Here is a 26490-nt window from a genome sequence, read left to right as displayed (position 1 = left end):
GCCTGGTGGGCAACAGTCCATGGGGTCACAAAGGGTCAGACATGACTGAAGTGGCTTAGCACGCATGCATGCACACAAATTATATTACATAATTTATATTATGTTCAGTTCAGTTCACTTCAGTAGCTCAGTCCTGTCCGACTCTTTGCGACCCCATGGACTGCACCACGCCAGCCTTCCCTGTCCATCACCAACTCCCGGAGTGTCGTCCCCTTCTCCTCCCGCCTTCAGTCTTTCCCAGCATCACAGTCTTGTCAAATGAGTCAGCTCTTCGCATCAGGTGGCCAAAGTATTGGAGTTTCAGCTTCAACATCAGTCCTTCCAGTGAATATTCAGGACTGATCTCCTTTAGGATGAACTGGTTGGATGTCTTTGCAGTCCAAGGGACTCTCAAGAGTCTTCTCCAACACCACAGTTCAAAAGCATCAATTCTTTGCTGCTCAGCTTTCCTTATAGTCCAACTCTCACATCCATACATGACTACTGGAGAAACCATAGCCTTGACTAGTCGGACCTTTGTTAGTAATGTCTCTGCTTTTTAATATGCTGTCTAGTTTGGTGATGGAATTCCAGTTGAGCTAGTTCAAATCCTAGAAGATGATGCTGTGAAAGTGCTGCATTCAATGTGCTAGCAAATTTGGAAACTCAGCAGTGGCCACGGGATTGGAAAAGGTCAGTTTTCATTCCAATCCCTAAGAAAGGAAATGCCAAAGAATGCTCAAAACTACTGCACAATTGCACTCATCTCACACACGAGTGAAGTGATGCTTAAAATTCTCCAAGCCAGTGTTCAGCAATACGTGAACCATGAACTTCCAGATGTTCAAGCTGGTTTTAGAAAAGGCAGAGGAACCAGAGATCAAATTGCCAACACCCACTGGATCATTGAAAAAGCAAGAGAATTCCAGAAAAATATCTATTTCTGCTTTATTGATTATGCCAAAGCCTTTGACTAGGTGAATCACAATAAACTGTGGAAAATTCTGAAGGAGATGGGAATACCAGACCACCTGACCTGCCTCTTGAGAAACCTGTATGCAGGTCAGGAAGCAACAGTTAGAACTGGACATGAAAAAGCAGACTGCTTCCAAATAGAAAAAGGAGTACGTCAAGGCTGTATATTGTCACTATGCTTATTTAACTTATATGCAGAGTACATCATGAGAAACGTTGGGCTGGAAGAAGCACAGCAAATAGATGGGGAAACGGTGGAAACAGTGGCTGACTTTATTTTTCTGGGCGCCAAAATCACTGCAGATAGTGATCGCAGCCATGAAATTAAAAGACACTTGCTTCTTAGGAGGAAAGTTATGAGCAACCTCGACAGCATATTAAAAAGCAGAGCCATTACTTTGCCAACAAAGGTCTGTCTAGTCAAGGCTATGGTTTTTCCAGTGGTCATGTATGGATGTGAGAGTTGAACTATAAAGAAAGCTGAGCACTGAAGAATTGATCCTTTTGAACTGTGGTGTTGGAGAAGACTCTTGAGAGTCCCTTGGACTGCAAGGAGATCCAATCAGTCCATCCTAAAGGAGATCAGTCCTGGGTGTTCATTGGAAGGACTGATGTTGAAGCTGAAACTCCAATACTTTGGCCACCTGATGCAAAGAGCTGACTCATTGGAAAAGACCCTGATGCTGGGAAAGATTGAGGGCAGGAGGAGAAGGGGACAACAGAGGATGAGATGGTTGGATGGCATCACCAACTCAATGGATATGGGTTTGGGTGGACTCCGGGGGAGTTGGTGATGAACAGGGAGGCATGGTTCATGGGGTTGCAAAGAGTCGGACACAACTGAGCAACTGAACTAACTAGGTTGGTCATAACTTTTCTTCCAAGGAGTAAGCGTCTTTTTATTTCATGGCTGCAGTCACCATCTGCAGTGATTTTGGAACCCCCCCCCCAAAAAAAAACAAAATCTGCCACTGTTTCCACTGTTTATCCATCTATTTCCCATGAAGTGATGGGACCAGATGCCATGATCTTAGTTTTCTGAATGTTGAGTTTTAAGCCAGCTTTTTCACTCTCCTCTTTCACTTTCATCAAGAAGCTTTTTAGTTCCTTTTCGCTTTCTGCCATAAGGGCGGTGTCATCTGCATATCTGAGGTTATTGATATTTCTCCCAGCAATTTTGATTCCACTGCCAATTGTGCTTCTTCCAGCCCAGCGTTTCTCATGATGTACTCTGCATATAAGTTAAATAAGCAGGGTGATAATATACAGCCTTGGCAGACTCCTTTTCCTATTTGGAACCAGTCTGTTGTTCCATGTCCAGTTCTAACTGTTGTTCTAACTGTTGTTTCCTGACCTGCACACAGGTTTCTCAAGAGGCAGGTCAGGTGGTCTGGTATTCCCATCTCCTTCAGAATTTTCCACAGTTTGTTGTGGTCCACACAGTCGAAGGCTTTGGCATAGTCAATAAAGCAGAAATAGATGTTTTTCTGGAATTCTCTTGCTTTTTCGATGATCCAGTGGATGTTGGCATTTTGATCTCTGGTTCCTCTGCCTTTTCTAAAACCAGCTTGAACATCTGGAAGTTCATGGTTCATGTATTGCTGAAGCCTGGCCTGGAGAATTTTGAGCATTACTTTACTAGCATGTGAGATGAATGCAATTGCGTGGTAGTTTGAGCGTTCTTTGGCATTTCCTTTCTTAGGGATTGGAATGAAAACTGACCTTTTCCAATCCTGTGGCCACTGCTGAGTTTCCAAATTTGCTGGCACATTGAATGCAGCACTTTCACAGCATCATCTTCTAGGATTTGAACTAGCTCAACTGGAATTCCATCACCTCCACTAGCTTTGTTCATAGTGATGCTTCCTAAGGCCCACTTGCCTTCACATTCCAGAATGCGGTGAGTGGAGCTGGGATTCTGGCTCTAGGTGAGTGATCACACCATCATGATTATGTGGGTCATGAAGATCTTTTTTGTACACTTCTTCTGTGTATTCTTGCCACCTCTTCTTAATATCTTCTGCTTCTGTTACGTCTATACCATTTCTATCCTTTATTGAGCCCATATTGGCATGAAATATTCCCTTGGTATCTCTAATTTTCTTGAAGAGATCTCTAGTCTTTCCCATTCTATTGTTTTCCTCTATTACTTTGCACTGATCTCTAAGGAAGCCTTTCTTATCTCTCCTTGCTATTCTTTGGAACTCTGCACTCAAGTGGGTATATCTTTCCTTTTCTCCTTTGCTTTTCACTTCTCTTCTTTTCACAGCTATTTGTAAGGCCTCCTCGGACAGCCATTTTGCTTCTTTGCATTTCTTTTTCTTGGGGATGGTCTTGCTCCCTGTCTCCTGTACAATGTCAGAAACCTCCGTCCATAGTTCTTCAGGCACTCTTTCAGATCTAGTCCCTTAAATCTATTTTTCACTTACACTTTGTAATCCTAATGGATTTTATTTAGGTCATACCTGAATGGTCTAGTGGTTTTCCCTACCTTTTTCAATTTAAGTCTGAATTTGGCAATAAGGAGTTCATGATTTAAGCCACAGTCAGCTCCTGGTCATGTTTTGCTGACTGTATAGAGCTTCTCCATCTTTGGCTGCAAAGAACATAATCAATCTGATTTTGGTGTTGAACATCTGGTGATGTCCATGTGTAGAGTCTTCCCTTGTGTTGTTGGAAGAGGGTGTTTGCTATGACCAGTGCGTTCTCTTGCCAAAACTCTATTAGCATTTGACCTGCGTCATTCTGTACTCCAAGGCCAAATCTGCCTGTTTCTCCAGGTGTTTCTTAACTTCCTCCTTTTGCATTCCAGTCCCCTGTAATGAAAAGGACATCTTTTCTGGGTGTTAGTTCTAAAAGGTCTTGTAGGTTCATAGAACTGTTCAACATCAGCTTCTTCAGCATTACTGCTCAGGGCATAGACTTGAATCACCATGATATTGAATGGTTTGCCTTGGAAACGAACAGAGATCATTCTGTCATTTTTGAGACTGCATCCAAGTACTGCATTTCGGACTCTCTTGTTGACTATGATGGCTACTCCATTTCTTCTAAGGGGTTCTTGCCCACAGTAGTAGATATAATTGTCATCTGAGTTAAATTCACCCATTACAGTCCATTTTAGTTTGCTGATTCCTAAAATGTTGACGTTCACTCTTGCCATCTCCTATTGGACCACTTCCAATTAGCCTTGAATCATGGACCTAACATTCCAGATTCCTATGCAATATTGCTCTTTACAGCATCGAACCTTGCTTCCATCACCAGTCACATCCACAACTGGGTGTTGTTTTTGCTTTGGCTCCGTCTCTTAATTTTTTCTGGAGTTATTTCTCCACTGATCTCCAGGAGCATACTGGGCACCTACCGACCTGTCTATCCCATCAGGAAGCTTCCATAAGCCTCCTATCCTTCTCCGTCAGAGGGCAAACAGACTGAAAACCACAATCGCAGAAAACTAATCAGTCTAATCACATGGACCACAGCCTTGTCTAACTGAATGAAACTATGAGCCATGCCATGTAGGGCCACCGGAGACGGACAGGTCTTGGTGGAGAGTTCTGACAAAATATGGTCCACTGGAGAAGAGAATGGCAAACCACTTCAGTATTCCTGCCTTGAGAACCCCATGAACAGTATGAACAGTATATTATGTTACACTGTAATATTATACAAGTTATTTGAAAAATGCAGACTCGGCGGTCAAGTCTTGCAGAGAGACACCCGTTGAGCCACTGACCTCGACAGACCGGGGGCTGGGAGTCCCAGCCGCGCTGCGTGCAGGTGATCTGCTCCGGCCCGTGGAGCTGGAATCCGTGACGACAGGAAAACACCAGCACTCGTTGCCCAGACTCGTCGCAGAGCAGGAAGCCCCCGTTCTCCACTGTGTCCGGGAAGCCGCAGGCGTCGTCTGGGCGACCGGGCGCCAGGGACCACAGTCAGTGCAGCACGCCTTCCAGTCCCTCCTCCGGGGCTGCACCCCCCGCCTCCCAGGATCCGGTCCCCAGTCTCCTTCCGCCAGGCAGGACGCAGCTCCGGGCCCCGCCCAGCTCTGGCCCTCCGCCGCCCCCTGCCCCATCAGGCCTCTAACGCCTCCCCTTGTATCAGCCTTGCCCAGGCTTCCTGCCCACCCCCCGGAACCCCGTTAATCAAGTGCGACCACAGTACACATGGCGCATGGCGGGGACGGGTCTCAGCCATCTGGCCACGCTCTGAGCCTGGGAGTCGCAGTGGCTCCTGGGCAGGTACGGGCTGTGCCCTAGGGAGCAGCTGAGCAGGAAGCGCCCCCAGACCAAGCCTCCCCTCCGCTCCCCTCCGAGACACGGGGCTCCCGCCCCCAGACCCCGTCCGTGACCCCCGAAGAGAAGCTCGCGGTTCCGGTTCCGGTACCTGGAGGGGGGGCCTCCCGCCAGGCGCGCAGGTCCATGCCCGGGATGCGGTCACATGACTCGAAGTCCCGGGGCCACTGCGCCACCTGGAAGGCGTCGCGGGGCACGCGGGTGAGGCCGGTGTTGTCGCAGATGACGCGGGACAGCGAGTGCTGGCTCAGCTCACGCCGCTGGGCCTCGGTGAACACCGCGCGGTGCTCCCACCAGAACCTGCGGGGGACACGCGTGAGGACACTCCTGTGAGAGCGCAGGCCGGGCCCGCCGACCCACCCCGGTGCCCACACTGCCCCCGCCGTGGCCTGAGACCCCCCACAGGGCACCGCGCCTGGCCGACGGGGGTCTCGGGGGCAGGGCCGGCCCTACCAGGTGGTGACGATGAGGCGGAGGGCCTCCAGCCTCAGGAGGGCCTGCAGCCTCAGGACAGGCTCCAGCCTCAGCAGGGCCTGCCCTGCAGGATCTGCCTGGGGCCCTCCCCCAGCCCGATGGACGGATCGCAGGGCAATCCCAGTGCTGGAGATAGGCTCCCTTCGTCGCCAGACAGCGCACTGCCATCAGAGCCAGAGCCAGACCTGAGGGCCAGCACGCTCCCCTCTCTCTGTAGTGTGAAACCCCTTCCTGCGAGGGGAGCCCTCTGCACTGCCCGCCCTGGCCCCTCAGAGAGAGCTGGTCGGGGCCCCTACCGGTCACCATCCCTCAGGGCCTTCATCTGCTTTCCCACGAGGCAGGCGAACAGCGGACCGGTCCGCGCCCCCGGAAGGAAGCTCTCTGCCAGGCCTCCCAGCCACACGTCCATGTTATCGAGGTGCCCGTACAGGTCCAGGATTCTGTCTGCCACGCTCCCGTTGGCAGTGGCCGCGCCCAGGTCAGCCCGGGTCTCCAGCCTGGACAAGCCGCAGAACTGCCGCCACTCGTTGTACCCTGCGGGGAGAGGGCCAAGGCCACCTGTCCCCGGGGTCTGGACGCCCCCCGCCCGCCCGCCAGCTGCAGCTGTGGCTGCAGGATCCTGGCCACAGCAGCACCTCTAGGCCCCTGGCCCGGCAAACCTCGGACCGGATGGTTCCAGGCCTGGGGGCGGCGGGGCCTCCCGGAGTCTGGCCACAGACCAGCGGGGAGTCCTGCCCTGCTGCTCGATGCTGGCCTGGGCGGTTCCCCCGGGAGGGCTCCACCTCAGCCTGGTGCCGCGGCTGGGACGGGCCCTGGGACACTCTGGGCAGCGGGCATCCCTGCTGTCCGTCAGGGACGCCTGGTAGACTCCTGTCTCCCTCCCCGGGCTCTCAGCGCTGTTGTGTCTTTATCAGAGTCTAGGCCCGACGAGAGGGTCTTGACTCTCCCCAGCGACCAGGAGACTGGACCAGCGACAGCCTGGAGGCACTGGGGTAGCGCCCACTGGCCCCGAGGAGGGTCAGAGAGGGTCGGGGGGAGGGGGACACTGCATTCTGGGGCCCGACGGCTGCTGTGTGTCCGGGAAATGGCCTCGCTTCCCCGACTCGCTCCCCCTGGGCACCTGGGCCCCTTCCCCGAGCAGTGGCTCAGGACATCGGCTGCTCCAGTGTCAGAGAAAAGCTGAACGGCCTTCAGTCTCATGACTAATGTGCCTTACAAGCCGCTTCTTGGATGTGGGCAAAGCCGCAGGTTCGGCTCGCTGCGCATGGAGGCCCACCTGGCAGGCCGTGGTCCCGGCCCCGCTGCAGGTTGATGGACGCCAGGTCCAGCGTCCCTGCATCTGAGAGCACGAACAGCCTCTCTGTCAGCTCCTCGTTCAGCAGCTGGTCCTGCACCTGCAGCTTGGCCGGTCTTGCCAGCAGGCCCCGCATGACGGGGTCCACGCCGCCTGGAGGTGGCAGAGAAGAAAGGTGCGCCCCCAGCTGAGTCCTGGGAAACAGAACAGGCCTCGATGGCAAAGTCGGCTGCTTCGGAACAAACGTCTCTCATGAGCTCAGGAACCACCCCCGCCAGGGATCCTCAAGTCTCCCAGCCCTTAGGGTGCTGCCTTATGATGGAGTCCCCCTTCCGGACCCCAACAGTCCGACCATGATGTGCGTTGGAAGGGACCAGATGGCGGCTCAGGGGCAGGGCGGCTGTGTTCGTTTCTGAGCCACAGAAACATTACAGCAGAAGGAAGCGCTCGCTGAGTCTAAAGTGCAGACCAGTGAAGGAAGCCCAGACGGCTGAAGGTGCCCAGGGCCCTGCCTGGGAGTTCTGGAAACCCGGAACACCGGAGAGAGTCTGATGAACAGGGTTTGCTGTTTAAAAAGCACTTTGGCTGTGCTGCTGCTCTCCAGGGTGTCTAGCCAGCAGGCAGGATGCCACCCGGCCCCTCTTCTCGAGGGCGGGCCAGGAGTGCCCACCTTCCTCGAGGAGCCGCCAGGGCCGGAAGAAGGCGTCCCTCAGCAGCAGGCGGGGCCCTGGGCTCTCCTGGAAGCTGGCGTCCAGCCGCCGCACCAGCGGGTGGATGGTGGCATGGCCGAAGCGGAAGGCGGCCGTGGAGAACACGTTGGAGACGGTGGGGTCCACGCTGGGGTCATAGCCCCTGTAGGGGCCCACATGCAGCCCAAAGGCCTCGGGGCCCAGGATTCTGGGGATGTAATCACGCAGCGTGATGATCTGCGGACAAAGGAGAGCTGGTGGGAGCCCGGCCCGACGCGGGGTCCCAGCCTGGGCCACGGGGAGGGGCTTCTTCGTGCACAAGCCTGGGGGCCGCCGCACCCCAGAGTTGTCTTTGGGGGTCATGTCAGTTGTCAGGGGAGGAGGAGACAGGAACTCTGTTCCAAATAAATTCCCGAGTTCTCGGCCTTTGTGGAGTTGGGTCAGAGACAGTCCCAGACGCCCTCTGAGCAGGCCTGGCCCAGCAGGGCTCAGCGGCCTCTGCTCTGACCCCTCGGTGCCTGGGCTTCCCTGGGCCAAAGGTGGACAAGGAGCAGGCCCATCCCATCTCGAGGTCGCCATGTGGACCTGGACAAGACCCGCCTTCCTCCTTTGTAACACAGGATCTACAGGGTCACCGAGGGCTTAAAGGGCTGCTGTCCAGGGTCTGCTGCAGGAGCGCCCACATCAGAGACCGGTGAGTCGACACTACTGACTTAAAACAAGGCCCTCCATCAGCCCCGTGAGACCCGTGGACTCAGTAATGGTGTCTGTCGGGTGCAAGTAATTTTTCCAACATCACTCAACTGAGAATGGCCAACTTGACACTCCATTCAACATCCTCTGATTTGAGGTTTAAAATATCATAATCATCTTTTTGCTAATTTGGGAATCTCATTCGGATTGCTTTCCCTTTTTATTTTCTCCATTGTCTCCAAAATAAATCACAGTAACTGGGGAACCCCTCTCAAAGGGTTTCCACGAGGATTAAATGAGTTAAAACCCCCGGAGCACTTAGAATGGTCTTGGCATCTGGGGAGCACCGGTGGGCCGTGCATTACTGCAGCTGCGGCGGCTGCAGTCTCCTGCGGAACGATCACCGCCAGAGGGATAACCGGCATTCCAGGGGATGCGGGGCTTCCACGGGGCCTCCAGGGCCTTAGTGTTTCAGAATTGGGGGGGGGGTATAAATCTCTCCCCGGGGGCCCGCGCAGCCCCGCGCAGCCCCGCGCGCACCCAGGCGCGGCACTCACAAGGCCCCCCGCGCACCTGGTGCAGCGCGCCCACCACCTTGCGCGCCTCCTGGTAGGCGGTGTCCGCGCTCCAGTGCGCGTTGAGGGCCTTGAGCGCCGCGGCCAGGCGGTTGTGCTCCCGCAGCCACAGCGTGTGCAGGGCTGCCAGGGCGGGGACCTCGCTGGCGCGGCCGTCGCCGGCCAGGAAGCAAGGTGCGCGGGTTCCGGGGGCGCCGGGCTGGGGCGCGCAAGCGCGGGGCTCGGATGGCGGCGCGAAGGGCAGGAAGGCGCGTCCCGCGTCCCGGTAGCGCGCGTTGACCCGCAGCAGCCCCTCGGCGCTGGTCCAGTTCCGCAGCCGCCGCTCCGAGGCCGCGGAGCTGCCGTACACGGTGGACGCGTCCAGGAACGAGGTCAGCCCGTTCATCTGCTGGCGTGGGTTGGCGGAAGACAGGTTGCCGAACAAGGCGCCTTGGGTCCCGGTGCCGCAGGCGGCCGTGGAGCGGTAAAAGGGCAGACAGACGGGGCCCGCAGCGTTCGCCGGGAGCTGGGAGAGCGGGAGTCGGGTTAGCGCGTCCTGGGTCCCTCCCCAGAGGCGCTAGGCGCTCGGGATGCCCAGACCCGACGGCATCGGCCTCTCTGTGTCAGCCTGCGCGCAACCCTCCCCCAGGTCAGGGGGATCGGACGGACGCGCAGCTGCGCAAACGCCCGCTGCCCCAAACTTCCCTCTGGTTTTGCCCCGCCTGGGGGGACACCCCTGCGGATTCCAGCAATGTGGGTGTGAGGCTTGGGGAGCGCCCATCTGCTGGCTCTCCTTGCCTCTCCCCCAACCAGGAAGCTCCTCCTGGGTGGGGCCCGCATCTCTCCAGCCCTTCCTAGCTCAGGGCTCCTAGTGGGGAATGCTGCTGAGCTAAGGTTTATGGAGTAAATGTGAGTGAGTACTCCCAGCTCAGGCATTCTTGGCTCAAGGGGAGGAAATGTCCCTTGCCAGCCTCAGAGATTCTTTCTTAGGAGAAGTCACTGTAGAAGTACAGTAAAAACCCTACCTGTACATCTCCTTCCTTGCAGGCAGTGGGGAAACCAGAAGAATATTAACAGAGAACGGTTCTGCTAGCTTTGTCAGAAGTTCCTAGGCTCCTGCCTGAAAGCTAGCGGTTGAATCCCAGGGGTCTGTCAGGAAGGCAGGTGCGCTGAGGATTCAGGGCAGGGCTGTTCTCTGCTTGGCTACGTGTGACAGCTGACAATAGCCACAAAGCGGGAAGCAACCAACCCCAATGCTCACCAATAAGCGAACCGGTTAAATAAGTTGTAATTTGAACACAGTTGGGTAATGAGGGTCATTTAACAGCCCAGTTTCTGTCCATTTGATGACGTGGAGCCGTGTGTAAGGTTTATTAGTAAGCGGCTCATGCCGTGTTCACATCATGCATGCAGTAGGACACAAGATGTACGTAAGGTGTATGTGCATGCTCAGTAGTGTCCGACTCTTTGCGAGCCCATGGACCGTAACTCGCCAGGCCCCTCCGTCCATGGGATTCTCCAGGCAAGAATACTGGAGTGGGTTGCCATTTCCTTCTCCAGGGGATCTTCCTGACCTGGGATCAAACCTGTGTCTCCTGCATTGGCAGGTGGATCCTTTACCACTGAGCCACCAAATAAGGTATAAACAGACACACACAGATAATTTTAATTTCTTTTTCTTTGGCTCTGTGGGGTCTCAGTTCCCCCACCAAGGACTGAACTGGCACTCTAGCCTCTGGACCACCAGGAGATGCCCATACAGATAATTTCATACCCATACATGTGCAGATACTTTTTGGCAGAAAATACAGGAAATTCATCACAGCCGTAAACACCCCCCCCCCCCACCTGGGAACAGTACAAAGAGTGAGCCGTGTTTGAGATTTTAACGTGGTATCTGTTAGTTTCATAATAAAGTGAGGGATGTTCAGAAATCCTACCTGTATGGGAAAGCATGGGCTTCGGGGCTTGCAGGTCAGCTGGCAGTCAGCCCCCGCCCCGGGGGCAGAGGGGCCCGTGCTCTGCGGCGTGAAGGCGATGTCGTGGTCGATGTACTGGCCCCACGCCGTCAGGAGGTCGGAGTACTGGTCGTCGTCCGTCACAGCCTCATTGGAGGCGTGTAGGATGCGTCGGGTCACCTCCCGGACCTGGAGGGGCAGACCAGCCGTCACGTGCGGGAGCCACCTGTCCGCGGACGTGCGGAAGCCGGCACCTGGCAGTGAGGGGCCAAGGGCGAGCCTGCGTCTCAGGGGCTCCACACCGCGCTTAGGGCCCTGGAGACCCCCGACTGTCCTCCTCGAGATTCATCGCTCTGTGCTGATTTGGGGCCAAGAGGGCAGGAGGAGAAGGGGACGACGGAGGATGAGATGGTTGAATGGCATCACTGACTGGACAGACATGGGAGTAAACTCTGGGAGTTGGTGATGGACAGGGAGACCTGGCGTGCTGCAGTCCATGGGGTCACAAAGATTGGACACGACTGAGCGACTGAACTGGTTTCTTCATTTGTAAATAAAATACAAAATGTCCATCTTCCGGGAGTGGTGTGGACATTACACTGAATCCTCCAGGGATTAGCTCCAGATCGTCCATGGCTGAGAGGGGGTGCCTGGTGCCCAGGGGTGAGGGAGAGGGTTGCTCCCCAGCATTGAAGCCCGTGGAGTTTGCCTGGCCCGAGCTCAGACCTGTTTGGTGTCAGTGGCTTTTTTTCCACTTCTCTGTTTGTGACCCGGTACGTGTACACCTGCTATCCTGTGCTTGTCCCACTATTGCATTTTGGGGCCAGACTTCCTTTCTGGCTTCTCAGGTCCCAAAGGAGGGAGGCTTTGCCCCAGGAGGGGTCACACCCAGAGATTCCCCAGCCCTGATTCAGGTTACTCAAGAGGATGAGATTTGGGACTCTGAAAACGGTGAGAGTTAGATCAGATTTGGGATTCTGAGTTGATGCTGTGATGGCTGAGATGATGGGGGCCTTGGAATGAGGTAGGTGGGTTTAGCACATGGATTGGGTCTGACATTTCTGGGGTCTGAGGGTGGACTGGTAGCAGGGTGATGGCCCCCAGAGATGTCCATGACTGCATCCCTAGAGCCCGTGGCAACATCACATGGCTACAGGGACTTGGCAGGTTTGGTGATTGTAAGGACCTGGAGCTGGGGGCGAGCCTAGATTCCAGGGGGATCTGATCTAACCACATGGGTCCTTAAAACCTGAGACCCTTTCCTGACTCACAGGAGATGCGACTTTAGAGCAAAGGCACAGAGATGCAGCCTTGCCGGCATGGCGGCCCATGAGCCAAGGAATGTGGAAACCACCCACTGCTTTATTCATCCAAGCAATCAGTCAGGCTGGGGACCGATGACCCATTTTTGGACCCAAGGGATCAGCAGATTAGGTATGAGTTTGATAAATGATTTGCCTCTGGGAGTAGGTAGAAATTGCCATCTTTGCATAAATGAGTGAATTCATCAATTATAAGCATCTCTGAACGTGGCTAGTTTTCCGTCTACTTGTAACTTGACTCTGCGTTGGTCCACTCTCTGGCTAGTCAGAGCCACAGTTCCCGGGGTACAAGGGAAGTACCCCCTCCTCCCCTCCCTCCAACAGGGGCACCCGCAGGGGCCTGCCCTGCGGAGCAAGGTCTCATCAGAGGCTGGGCCCCCCCAGGGGAGGGGAGGTTTGCCAAGTTCTGAGACTCCTTGCAGCCCTGTTCCGGCAGCACTGACCGGGGGCAGGGGAAAGCCGTTGTGCAGGAAGTGGGGGTTCCAGCCTCGGGGCTCACTGATGCCGTCCTCGTAGGCGGGGGGCAGCCATCTGGCCAGCGCTGTGTTGGAGGCTCCCCAGCGGGGGTGGTCTCTGTGGGGACAGAAGGGCAGGAGCTGTAGGGAGTCCAGGAGGAGGAGGGAGGCAGCGATGGGCCGGCGCTGTGACCTGGCGCCACGGTCTCCGGGTGAAGGCACGAGGTGCAGCTGCTCCCTGGGGGTGACCGGACGTGAAGCCGCGCCCCGCGGTGGGGAGATGCCCGGGGGATGCGCGGGAGCGGTGGTCTCGCGAGAACTGACTTCCACGGGGGCAGCACGTGCCCCTCGCCCAGCGCCTGAACGGGTGCGGGCTGCGCGTCCGCGTGCGGGCGCCCCTCCGCCCAGCTTCCGCTTTCCCTCTGAGGCTGCCTCTCGTCCCGGAAGGCGGGACGCGCCGCAGGCACCCCGGGGCTCCGCGCAGAGGCGAGCACCCGCCCTCAGGGCGCCCTGCAGCCGCCTGCGCAGCCGCGTTTCCGGTCGCCCGTGTTTACCTGGAGGACAGAGTTTCCGCTATGAGCTCGCTGACTCCTGAAGCGTTCTCAGTTCAGAAGTGGGACGGCTGTATTCGTACGTTTATGTGAATCAAAAATAAGCCAGCCCTTGTCTGAGAGAGAGGAACTGTCACTTGGTTGGCTGATCAGACAACGAGATGGACTCAGCCAAAGAGGAAGATGGGAATGTTTTCCTTAAACAGACGGATCTGTAGTTTTGTTCTACTGGTCAAGATTTATTGACAAAAACATAAAGTTCCTGTTCAGGCAGAGTTCTGCCTAATGTCATTTTGATTTCACAAATGACTTTTGAGCCTGCCTTTTGTGTCATGAAGATGCCTCAAGGAGAAAGGTATTAAGAAGAATCAATATTAACATTAAGGTATTAATAAGAATCAATTGATAAGAATCAATCAAACTGGAAAAGGTCAGTTTTCATTCCAATCCCAAAGAAAGGCAATGCCAAAGAGTGTTCAAACTACTGCACAATTGCACTCATCACGCACTAGCAAAGTAATGCTCAAAATTCTCCAAGCCAGGCTCCTACAGTACATGAACTATGAACTTCCAGATGTTCAAGCTAGGTTTAGAAAAGGCAGAGGAACCAGAGATCAAATTGCCAACACCCATTAGAACATCAAAAAAGCAAGAGAGTTCCAAAAAAAATCTGCTTTATTGACTACCCTAAAGCCTTTGACTGGGTGGATCACATCTGGAAAGTTCTTTAAACAGCTGGGAATACCAGACCACCTGACCTGCCTCCTGAGAAGTCTGTATGCAGGTCAAGAAGCAACAGTTAAAACTGGATGTGAAACAACAGCCTGGTTCCAAATTGGGAAAGGAGCATGTCAAGGCTGTATATTGTCACCCTGCTTATTTAACTTATATGCAGAGTACATCATGAGAAACGCTGGGCTCGATGAAGCACAAGGTGGAATCAAGATTGCCAGGAGGAATATCAGTAACCTCAGATATGCAGATGACACCATCGTTATGGCAGAAAGTAAAGAAGAACAAGATGAAAGTGATGAAAGTGAAAGAGGAGAGTGAAAAAGCTGGCTTAAAACTCGACATTCAGAAAACTAGGATTGTGGCATCCAGTCCCATTACTTCATGGCAAATAGATGAGGAAACGATGGAAACAGTGACAGACTTTATTTTCTTGGGCTCCAAAGTCACTGTAGATGGTGATTGCAGCCACGAAATTAAAAGATGCTTGCTCCTTGGAAGGAAAGCTATGACCAAACTAGATAGCATTTTAAAAAGCAGAGATGTTATTTTGCCAACAAAGGTCCATCTAGTCAAAGCTATAGTTTTTCCAGTGGTCATGTATGGATGTGAGAGTTGGACTATAAAGAAAGCTGAGCGCCAAAGAATTGATGCTTTTGAACTGTGGTGTTGGAGAAGACTCTTGAGAGTCCCTTGGACTGCAAGGAGATCCAACCAGTCCATCCTAAAGGAGATCAGTCCTGGGTGTTCTTTGGAAGGACTGATGCTGAAGCTGAACCTCCAATACTTCAGCCACCTGATGTGAAGAACTGACTCATTTGAAGACTGTGATGTTGGGAAAGATTGAAGGCGGGAGAAGGGGACAACAGAGGATGAGATGGTTGGATGGCATCACTGACTTGATAGACATGGGTTTGGGTGACTTCCGGGAGTTGGTGATGGACAGGGAGGCCTGGCGTGCTGCAGGTCATGGAGTCGCAGAGTCAGACACGACTGAGTGACTGAACTGAACTGAACTGAAGAATCAATATGTCCCAGAAATGTTTCTCACAACGAGAAAATGAGAGACTGATTGGTAACTAGTCCTTGAGTAAATTAGATATGAATAGTAAATCTATATATAGGTGATCAAATACGTAAACATACAAAATAAACACACAAATAAAAACATTTACAAAATATAAGGATAAAATACCTACAGAACATATGTAAAAATAAAGGAGAAAATAAAATACTTTTAATCATAGAGTATCCTACATGTAGGAAAAAAGTCAGACAAATTAGAATGGAAATGTTTGTTCAAAGAGAAAAGAAAAATATGGGAGTTTTTTGTTAGAGAAAAATTTGCTCTGTTCTATAAAAATGGATTTTAAGGTTCAAAATTGTGGTATCCAAGGTCCCTCGGTCTTTATCAACACAGCCCTGTGGCAGTAATAGCTGTTGGGGTGTTTGATGGTTCCAGAGTTTTCCAAAAAGACATGAGTGAGGCTAGGGTTTGTAGGTGAACAGGAGACAACTGTGCTGGGCTCTCTGGGGTCACGTGGCAGAGCCACTTGAGTCGAGAAGACCAGGATCCAGGCTTCTGAGCTTCTTTCCTGCATCTGACGTGTAGGCACTTAGAACATGTAGGCAGTGAAGTCTGCAAGAATTGGGGCAAGCTGCTAAGGGTTTTTAAAGTATTTGTAAATATAAATATTGAAAAATCAGTGGTTTTCAGAATTGAAAGAGACATGTGTACCCCAGTGTTCATCACAGCACTATTTACAATAGCCAGGACATGGAAGCAGCCTAGATGTCCATTGGCAGACGAATGGATAAGAAAGCTGTGGTACGTATACACAATGGAATATTACCTAGCCATTAAAAATGATACATTTGAATCAGTTCTAATGAGGTGGATGAAACTGGAGCCCATTATACAAAGTGAAGTAAGTCAGAAAGAAAAGCACCAATACAGTATATTAATACACACACATATACATGGAATTTAGAAAGATGGTAATGATGACCCTATATGAGAGACAGCAACAGAGACACAGATGTGAAGAACAGACTTTTGGACTCCACGAGAAGGCAAGGGTAGGGTGATTTGAGAGGATACCATTGAAACATATATATTACCATATGTGAAATAGATCACCAGTCCAAGTGCAATGCATGAGACAGGGTGCTTAGGGCCGGTGCACTGGGATGACCCAGAGGGATGGGATGGGGAGGGAGGTGGGAGGGTGGTCACCCATGACTGATTCATGACAGTGTATGGCAAAAACCACCACAATACAGTAATCAGCCTCCAATTAAAATAAATTAATTAAAAAATCAGTGGTTTTGACACTAACTTATTACCAGTGGACTGTAACACCCACCCATTGTTCCTATGTGAATGCGACTTGTTTGGTGTCCTGCCTGAGAGGGAGCGGAGCCGTGTGCTGAGGACTATGACTGTCTCTAAGCGCCTGTTTGAGGCAGGGCCGCCCGTGGCTCCTGAGCCTGGAAATAAGGCGCTTCCTTTCTCCCGAGACTCCCGCCCAGCCCAGCTCTCAGGAGTGATGAGCAGCAGAAGGTGGGGGCGCTCCCTTCTGTCTGAAGGACAGGGAATGGGCATGAATTCTAGCATCAACCCTCTGCTGCTCTCCAGCACCACTGAAGGGGCTCGGTTTAGGGCCGCGTTTCATCAGCTGCAGTGAGTCAGCCTTCACATGGTGTTCTGATGAGTTTCAGCGGCCAGTCTTTATTGAAATCCCGTAAAACGCTGCTCTTTGACTCAAGAATCATGCGAGTGTTTACCTAACTGCTCAGGCGACAGGGTTTTTGCTGACTGACTGTCGGGTTTCAGCAGCTCCTGGGAGGGCCGGTGGTCTCCGTGACCGTCTCACTCTGGGGTCAGAGCCCAGCCTCCTGGGCAGGACCCGGGGCGCCATGTGGGGGGCCTCGTGGCCCCTGGGTTGGGCCCCCCCCCCCTCCCAGGCTCCTGGCCCCGCTCTTGGAAGCTGCTTGGCTGGGGCGGGATAACCCAGTCCCCAGAGGGTCAACTTCCCCAGCACGTGGTTCCTTTAGTAGCTTTGCATTAGTGACCTTGCTGGGAATGGTCGCAGAGCTAACAACCAGCGGGGGTGACATCTCTGGAGGGGAGTTTCAGAGGGAGACAGGTGTCCCCCCTTCCCTGGGATCTGTCTGAGCATCAGCTCCTCTCTCCTGGGCACCAGGAGCCTGACAGTCTCTGGGCCTCTTCTGATAAGAACTGGATGTGGGAACACTTTGATTTGAAGCGGGCAGGTCTGAGCCTGCAGAGAACCAGCAACCTTGGGGCTGACCCTCAGCCTAGTGGCCCCAGCGGCTCATTTATAAGACAGCAAACCCAGCTTCAAGGCGCTGGCCCTCCAGGTCTCTGGGCAGGTGTTTTATGATTTGGGCGGAAGAAGTGTGACGTTCCTGTTGGTCCTTGGATCTGGTTACTGTAAATACTGGGACGCAAGATACAGTTGTTGTCATGGAAGGAGAGAGACTTACCTTCACCCACGTTTCCCTGGAGGGCATGTCCACTCGGGCCAACCAGCAGGGAGGCTGGGCTGCCCCCTTGTTGGGGTTGGGGTGACAGCAGAGAGTGCAGCCCTGGGCAGAGGAGATTGGGGCCTGGTCCTGCCGTCTGCGACTCCATACCTGTCTGCAGGTACAGTCTCCCTGGAACCGGGCCGTGGGGCTCACGGTGCAAGGGTCTGGAGGCAGAGGGGTCACCTGGGACACCTGAGCGCTGCCTAAATGGACTGACCTCCGGACGGAGCGAGCCGAGAGTGGACAGCAGACATGCAGAGAAAGAGATAGAAGAAAACTGGAGTGACCCCAGGGAAGCTGGGGAGTTTTACAGCTAACATCCTGGTGAAAGTGGTTCCTGTCTACGGGGAGCTGAAGACCTTTGAGACCTGTGTCTTATTGAAGACACACACAGGAGTGTTGGGGACATGGGTGTAAGGGAGAGGCTGGACCGCTTCTTATCACTGTGTAGAGTCAGTATTAGGCGCGTTCTTTAACAAAATCTCAGATGATCCAGGGACAGTCCCTCCTGATGGCGACTGTCACATTCAAATCCAATTTGCAGGTGAGATGAGGACCCCGGGAAGTACCTGTTGTTGCAGGCGCCCGTGATGAGCCTGTACTTGTTGGCCAGGCAGGTGTCCGGACATCTGGGCAGCAGCATGTGAGGCAGGCATCCAGACAGGTTCGCGATCGCGCTCAGCAGCCCCTCTGAGAGAGCATCTGAGGGAAGGCCCCGGGGCATCAGCCCTCTGCGGCGAGGACAGCCTGCCTGCCCAGTGACTGTCCTAACCTGGCCCCCACCCCTGCCGGCAGGATTCACACGGAGACTTTGTCCCTCTTGGTGGGAAGCCCTTCCTTCTCCTTGAAATCAACCCTTGCTCATTTACCCTTCTTGAGTGTCCTCATTGCTAGGAACCTGGGGTTTAAAAGTTTATCTTTGCTTTGTGCTCTTTCAGAAAAGCAATTCTGAGCGCTCTGGCCCCAGAGATGAGCACTGGGAGCCTGGATGTAGAACCCCAGGTTTGCCGCCACCCCAGCCCCAGAAGACACTTGACTACATGGCCTTGATCAGCCCCTACCCCGCCTCAGATGCTCCCTAACAACGCCCCAGTGTCCCTCTACAAAACCCTCCTTTTTCCCTTCATGTTGATGTTGGGTCCTACTTATAAACCTTTCTAGTTTTAGGGCCCCAGAAAACAATCTATTCTGGTTTTTTTTGCCGATTCTGTTGCCATTTGTGACAAATACAAGCAAGGACTATTAGTTGAAGAAATTGTTGTTTCTCCAAGATGGTTCGTATAAATCTTCAAAGACAATGCCATAAAACTGACCAGATACCAAGGAAATGAGATTCACTAGCAAAACACTGGAAGGCATGCATCCTGATTTCAAAGGGAGGAGGAACAAAACAGCTTCTCAATTATGAATGTTCCCTGTACAACCTCTGTGGAATGACTCTGTGGACAGCTGAATAAAGCTTAGGCCACGATTTTGTTCAGCTGATGGAGAAATAGGCATTCCTGAACAAAACGGGCAAAAATGCTCCATACCAGGAGATGCTCAAGCACACACAAGAGTTTAACAAACGAAGTCCATGAGAAGGACCACGATTGTAGCTGCATCAATATAAAACCAACACTAAGACGCATCCGGGAGGGAGGGTGCCAACGTTAGATTGTAGATGCCCACTGGTGATGGGGTGGTAGGGGGCATCTGGATCCTGTCACTGGTGTTACATTCTGAATTTTCTAGACTACGCTGATGATGGGAATAACAAAATACACCCTAGATTACAGGGGTCTTAAGTTTTGCACCTTGGCCTGGACTGAACCCATCCACTGAAGCTCCACAAACAGCTGCAGCCACAGACCCGGGCAATGGCTTTGCAACTCTACGGCGTGAACACAAGGCCAGGGGATTTATGGCCACAGTCGTCGCCACAGGACAGGACCGCGGACCGACAGTCCTCAGAAATGATTTTCAACTGCTTCAATGAAAACATTTTCAAACGGGTCCTTGGTTGCTATAAAGTTGGTTAAACTGAAGTGTTAAGCCCAATGTCTGAGAATTCTGGTTAACCTCAATTTAGCTGAGTCTGTCTCATTCTAAAGTAAATCAGCATTAAACTCACCTACAGCTAGCTGGGAGGAAAGACTCAGTGACTAAGCAGCTCATGGCACCACACTGGAGAAGTCTGCAGAAGTTCACTGGAACTGATCGTGTTTTTTCAGTTCCTCGTCCTAGGGCTCACCGATGTACCTCACATTCGAAAGCACTTCCATTCTGAAGTGGAATGGAACTCCACTTAAACGCCACTTGGATTCTTAAGTCAGCAGAGTCCTCGGGGGGACGCAGCCCCGGTTTACTGGTCTGCCGGCGTCCAGCTGAGCGGACCACAATGGCGACTGCTCATTTCAGGGGGAGCACGTTCGTCCCCAGAGGCCCCAGCAGGTCCCCAGAGGCAGTTTGCTCAGAAGTGGGGTGGCCATCCTATTCTCCCTGGACCACGCTGCCTCCCCCGGAAACTTGTTTCCCCAAGTTTTAACCGGGTCGGTGGGGGCCTTGGAAGAACCTTCCAGTTATTTCAGGCCATAGAGCAGGACGCTGAGATTGTTCAGCTGGCTCTCCAAACTCAGCCTGGACAGCAGAGAAACAGTGATTTCCCACCCAGCAAAGCCAGGACGTCGTGGCTCTTGACCAGCGTCCCAAGCACTGCTTGCTTGTCCCGTGAGCCGTCGAGGGGCACAGGCCTCACGCCCTGCTAGGACCCTCCCCACCTCCCCGCGCTCAGCCCTGGCCCCGGGCACTCACCTGTGGGCAGCTGGGGCTGTCCAGACCTCAGGTGGCCCCGTCTCACTGCCTCCTGCACTGAGGCCTCCATGACCTCCGCCGCCCGGGACGCAGGGCGGCTCGTGGGCCCAGGGAGTTTGGAGAAGGACAGAAGTTGCGATGGGGAAACAACTTCCCTTTTGCGGAGGTTTCTAGGCACAAAGAGGAGTGAGCACGTGTGAGGTAATTCGCTTCAGTCGTGTCCGACTCTCTGTGACCCCAGGGAGGGTAGCCCGCCAGGCTCCTCTGTCCCTGGGCTTCTCCAGGCAAGAATACTGGAGTGGGGTGCCTCCAGGGGATCTTCCCGACCCAGGGACTGAACCCACATCTCTTTATGTCTCCTGCACTGGCAGGAGGGTTCTTGACCACTAGCACCACCTGGGGAGCCCACAAAGAGGAGATGTGAAGTCACTTGTTCTTCTATGGTGTTTGGTGACCACTTAATAATCAGTCATGTGAACCTGAATCATAAGTGACAGGCAGGTGGGGTTCAGGGACCCCATCCACGAGGACCAGGGATTCAGTGAAGGGACAGGACCCGCGTGCAGACCTTTTGGAAGGTGAAGAGACAGACAGACTTGCACAAGCAAGCTCACTTAATCCTTGTCACCACTGTGTGGGGTCAGCCTGCTTGTCAAAATCCAGGTGGTGAACGGACTTGCTCATCGCCTGTCCATTCACTGTGCATCACCATGGAGACAGAGATTCTGTTACTTTTAGGACACTTTTTGACAGTGTCTCACCTGTGTGTGTCTGCCATTGATTCACATTACTCTTTGTAGTGGACTTCCATTTTTTGTTTCGATAAGGTGATCTCACATTTTATCTGGATGATTTTTCTAGCCTACTGTGAAATAGTGGTGTTTAGTGTTATTTAAGGATGTTTTAAGGGCTTCTGGTAAAGAACCCGCCTGCCAGTCCAGGAGATTCAAGAGACATGGGTTCAATCCCTGGGTCAAGAAGAGCAGGGTATGGTAACCCACTCCAGTATTCAGGCCTGGGAAATTTCATGGACAGAGGAGCCTGGCAGGCTACCGTCCACAGGGTCACAGAGTCAGACACCACTGAGGCAACTTCACATGCATGCACATGAGGCTATTTTAAGCACTAATTAATCTTTCTGAGGATATCACTGTGAATAAGTAAATTGTGTAACTTGAAAAAAATTTGGCTGGACGTGTGGGTTCCCACCACTGGGAGGGGCTCTGAGAGCCAGCAGCCGTCCTGGTCCCAGTCCCCGAGGCACAGAGGCTGTGACCCCTCGGGACGCACGCTCTCAGCGGAGCGGCTCGGCACGGTGCAGCCACAGGCCTGGGACTCAGCTGTCCAGGGGCTCTGGTTTCAGTGGGGGCAGCCTGTTGTAAAGGTTTCTAGTGCTTTTCTTCTGCTGTTACTAAAATCCACTGTTGGCCTAGTAAGCAAGAAGCCTTTGTTTCAACATTTGCATTTAACACAAAGTCCCCAGGCCACAAATTTTGTGAACTCTGTGTGTTAGCAGTGAGTTCCCCCTCATGAGAAGGCAGGTCACCTAGGGACAGGAAGGGGCAGTCCTTCCCAACCCGTGGAGATGTCCTTGCCCCATCTTCATGGATAGCTGACACCATGGTTGTGGACATGCTAACATTGTCTGACTTCATGGGAAATATCTTTTCTCTTTTTTTCCCCTTTGATTCAAATTTTTATAAAATAAATAAAACTTCATTGCAGCTAATATGGACAATAGAGGCTTTTTCTGGTGGGAATAATAGAAATTTTGAAATAAATCAACCACTGCCTTGTGATATTTTGTGTCTTGAGAGCTGATACAATTATTGCTTAGTTTCCAACAAAATAGCACACTTGTGAAGATAAAACCTGTGTTTTAGATTTTTGTTTGTTGTGCTTGGAGAGGAAATGGCAACCCACTCCAGGATTCTTGCCTGAGAAATCCCATGGACAGAGAAGTGTGTCGGGCTGCAGTCCATGGGGTTGCAAAAGAGTCAGACATGACTTAGCAACTAACAACAACAAATGTGAGACTATAATATCCTTAATGTTGATTCTATTTAAAATTAAGGTGTTTCCTAAAGATTCAAAAAGACTGGTGGGCAGATTTCATTCCTAGGTAAAGTTACACCTGTGTGTCTGGACCCCCTCCCTCCTCAGTCTGCGGGCCGTTTTCCAGGAGCCAGGCTCACTCTTCTGCCTTTCGTATCGGGAAATGCTGAATTCCCACTGCGTCACTGCCCTTGGCTCTGTTTTGCTAAGAGAGAAACTTTGAGACTGAGTGAGGTTCTCAGTTACTTGCACACGATCCTAGAAGCATGAATAAACTCATGTGAGTTTCAGCTCCTAATTTGTGAAATGCAGGACATCATGAAGATGAAGATCAGCAGATCCATGCAGACGCCCCACCGCCTGCCCCCAGGCACCGTACCTTCTCATCGCAACGTAGATGGACTTGTCCACCAGGAGTCTGCTTGCCTCCACGATGCCCCTGACCCGAGACTCCTCGGCCTCTCCTGTGAGTGAGACATCACAGGATCAAACACAAAGTTCACCAAGCCTCCGCCCCCCTGGGTTTCTCTCCTGAGTCCAGCTTGATGCCGTGACAGCCAGGTGGTTCTGGGCCTCCGCCCGGTTACCACTCCCCTTCCTCCCTTCCTCCCCCTCCCCTCCCCCTCTCCCGTCCCCCCCAACCCCTTCCCCTTCCCCTCTCTCCATCAGGGCCCCCACTGCCCCTGGTTCATTTGCATCTGATTCTCTCCTAACAGCTACATTTGCTGTAAACATCCTTGCATTTCAGTCTCGACTTTGCACAAAACCTAGAAACGAACCACGATCCACGTGGTGATGGTGGCATGTGATTTCCACGATAAACACTCTGTGTGGAGTTTTTGAGAAAGGACTTGAAGCCTTGATACACAGACAGTCCCACGGTTCACAGACCAGATGTGGGTCTAAGGGCACCTGTTCCTCAGTGTTTATCAGCCAGATTCCCAAGTGCGTGTGGTGTCCACGTGCGGCCCTGGGAGGCGGGTGTGAGCCTGGCCACAGCCCTGCCATCTCTAAGACCCCAGAGGAGGAGCAGCCCACCCAGCAGAGACCCCACGCTGAGGGGCGCCCCCTGGACACCCGACGGACACCGTGGCCCAGGCCTGGTCCTAGTGCCTGGTGCCCTCAGCGGGCTCTGGACGGTGACAGGGAGCCCCCGACGGCTCATGTCTCAGTCTGTGAGCCTGAGTGATGTAACCCAGCTCAGACAAGAGGGCTGGAGGTTTGTCATGGAGGCTGTGACTGATGAAGGCGATGTGTCAAAGAAAGTCCAACCCTTCAGTATGAAAGACAGCTAACCAGCCAGGACCTAGTGTGTAACACAGGGAGCTACATGCTCAGGATTCTGTAATAGCCTAGAAGGGAAAAGAATCAGAAAAAGAATGAATCTATATGTATACACACACACAGATGTAAGTATGGGCTTCTGAGCTGGATGGCACTGGGGTAAAGAAACTTCCTGCCCGTTCAGGAGACAGAAGGGACTCAGGCTGAATCCCTGGTCGGGAAGATCCCCTGGAGGAGGAAACGACAGCCCGCTCCAGTGTTCCTGCCTGGAGAATCCATGGACAGAGGAGCCTGGCGAGCTCCAGTCCATGGGGTCGCAGAGAGTCGGGCACGACTGAGCGACTTAGCACTCGCGTGTAACTGATTCCCTTGCTGCACACCCAGAACCAACACAAGCTCGTGAACCAACTGCGTGCCCAGTCGCTCAGCCCTGTCTGACTCTCTGTGGCCCCACGGACTGCAGCCTGCCAGGCTCCTCTGTCCGTGGGGTTTTCCGGCCAGGGATACTGGAGTGGGTTGCCACTTCCTCCTCCAGGGGATCTTCCCGACCCAAGGACTGAGCCCGCGTCTGTTGCATCTCCTGTGTTGGCAGGCAGATTCTCTACCACTAGCACCACCTGGGAAGCCCTAAATCAAGTATACTTCCATTAAAAATAAATAAAGAGTTAACGTGTAATTGTTTTGTTTAAAATGACTGATGACTTGTCGATTGGAAAAAACATCATTGTATTAAAGATTGTAAACTTTAAACCCTATGACTAATAATATTTTCTAAATAAGTAATTTTCAAAAGTAAAGAAGTAGTCACCTTCAAAATACTCTAATGAACAATGGACTAGTACAAAGTACAGTGTTTTTATCAAATGCTGTGTTGTGTATTATTTATATATATACTGAAAGTTTAAGGAAAAAACCTCTTCAAGATGGAGAAATAGTAACAGTTGCTCTAGCAAAGCTGTAACTACCATCTTTCCCAGTTCCTAAAAAATGCATGACTTCTCACACTGGAGCTCTTGTGTGCGGGTACTTCTGTGTTTTAGCGAATAGATCTCACTCATGACGACTTTGTTACTGTGGCTTTGTAGAACTAGGTCTTTGATAAGTGTGGAATGAAATGACCAGTCAGTCCACAAGCATTTACTGCACCTCATCCTGGGCCGGGTCTTGGGGCGATGGGTTCACTGGGCTTGGAGGATGGGGGACACTTAAGGCGAGGTTGGCGTCTGTGTTGTCCAGACAGCATGCACTCAGTACTTTAAACGGAGCGTCTCGGTGACACTCACAAACAGGGCTGTGGTAGAGAACCCTCCAGTCTTCTCCATTTCACAGACAGGAAAGTGGCCCCGTCAGCAATGCGCAGGGACGGGGCGGCAGCCTGGCCTCCTCTCGGCCTCAAAGGCCAGGCCGATTTCCCAAGGAGCGTCTAAGTCCACGAAGGGCTTTGCTGCAACTGTCCGTGTGGCCACGAAGCCGGTACTCAGTGACGCTGGAGACACGGGGCTCCCAGCAGGAAGCTCCCTGGGGCTGAAGGTGACTCTAGGGACTCGGGCGGCTCGCCAGGCCCGCGGATGACCAGGGTCCCCAAGGAGGGGCTGGAGGAGCAGAGCGTCCACCCCCGATGGCCCCAGCAGGACAAGTCTGCCGGGCAAGGCCCCTGGTGCAGACGCTGGCGGCCGGAGAGCCTCCAGGAGATGCCCTCCCGTGTCCTGCACCAGGAACATCCCTCCTCTGTGTTTGAGACTTTTTTCTTTTCTTTTTACCAAAACAAAAGCAGAGTTTGAGCTGTGAAGATTTTAACCACAGCACAGCTGTACCTTTCTCAACTGAATTTGGCATTGCAGCCCCCTGATTCCACAAAATATGACAAAGGAGTGACTTAATGAGAAATGATTGTGTGGTCAAGGAAAACACAACGACTCCCAAAGAAATGGTTTTAAAATATGCAAGCAGGTAAAATTGACGTCTTCTGTTGCGTAATCATAAGAAAGTCAGTTATTTTTCAGAAAGAATTGTGTTTTAATCCTTCTAAACTCAAGAATTATTGTTCTTTTCTTGGAAAACAAAAGAAACACTGAAGCGGTCTTACGTGACTCTGGAGCACTCACGATGCTTTCTGTTCTGGTAGCTGCAAGCAATTCCTTTGTGATTTCAAAAGACCGTAATTTATCGCTACTCACCCCAAAGGAGGCCCCCGGGTCTCAGCAGGAACGAGAAGACGGCTCCGGCGCAGGTGACGGCCAGCACCGCGCCCAGCACAGCCCGCGTCCGCATCTGCGAGGAGGCACACGTCAGCCCGCCCCCACGGGGAGCCCTGTCTCTGCTGCCCTGCGGGGTGGTGCCTGCATCCTGGCTGCCCGCCTCGGCCAGGGTCTGACTCTGGGGGCTGATTGGCCAAGGCAGGGACCGGCCGTGCCTGCTCGACCGTCTGGAAACAGATCTTTCCTCTTGAGTGGCCGTGGTCCCCAGAACAGCTCAGTGACAACCTATTTTAACTCATGGGGATGTTGAATGGTATAAAATTTCTGGGAGTAATTACTAGGAATAAGATAAATCTATTTCCTATAACACATCTTAGTGAAAAAAAAAAAAAAAAAGAATAGTACAGGGAATTTAGCCTTTAGAAAAGAGGTAAGTAAAATTCCTAAATGGATATAGGGTTTCCTACAACTTTCTTTTTCCTGCTTATAAACCTATTTCAGAATTGCAGAGTTGTTAAGACAAAGCAGAAGATTCCTCGTCAAATGTTTCCTTTTTCCTAACCTATATCTGTTCCTAACCTCCGGCTTTCTGTCGATATTTTCGGGCCACAGACTTTGTGAAACCAGGTGGAGC

At 52.5% G+C, this 26490-nt stretch overlaps 1 protein-coding gene across 1 annotated transcript in view; it reads right to left on the bottom strand.

The window, feature by feature from the left end:
- TPO (thyroid peroxidase) overlaps window positions 1–25929 on the bottom strand; it is a 33981-nt gene extending 8052 nt beyond the window's left edge. The window contains exons 1-12 of the mRNA XM_061163967.1: window positions 25836–25929; window positions 22754–22838; window positions 20320–20489; window positions 18096–18228; window positions 12680–12809; window positions 10897–11103; window positions 8976–9482; window positions 7691–7946; window positions 7003–7173; window positions 6023–6260; window positions 5344–5552; window positions 4694–4864 (exon numbers count right to left, since the gene is read on the bottom strand). Coding sequence (XP_061019950.1) covers window positions 4694–4864; window positions 5344–5552; window positions 6023–6260; window positions 7003–7173; window positions 7691–7946; window positions 8976–9482; window positions 10897–11103; window positions 12680–12809; window positions 18096–18228; window positions 20320–20489; window positions 22754–22838; window positions 25836–25929 — 2371 coding nt within the window. The remainder of the gene's footprint in view (window positions 1–4693; window positions 4865–5343; window positions 5553–6022; window positions 6261–7002; window positions 7174–7690; window positions 7947–8975; window positions 9483–10896; window positions 11104–12679; window positions 12810–18095; window positions 18229–20319; window positions 20490–22753; window positions 22839–25835) is intronic.
- Window positions 25930–26490: the final 561 nt, after the last annotated feature.

Source organism: Dama dama, chromosome 16 (assembly GCF_033118175.1).
Source record: "Dama dama isolate Ldn47 chromosome 16, ASM3311817v1, whole genome shotgun sequence".
NCBI classification, from domain to species: Eukaryota; Metazoa; Chordata; class Mammalia; order Artiodactyla; family Cervidae; genus Dama; species Dama dama.
This window is presented reverse-complemented; position numbering and strand designations above follow the sequence as displayed.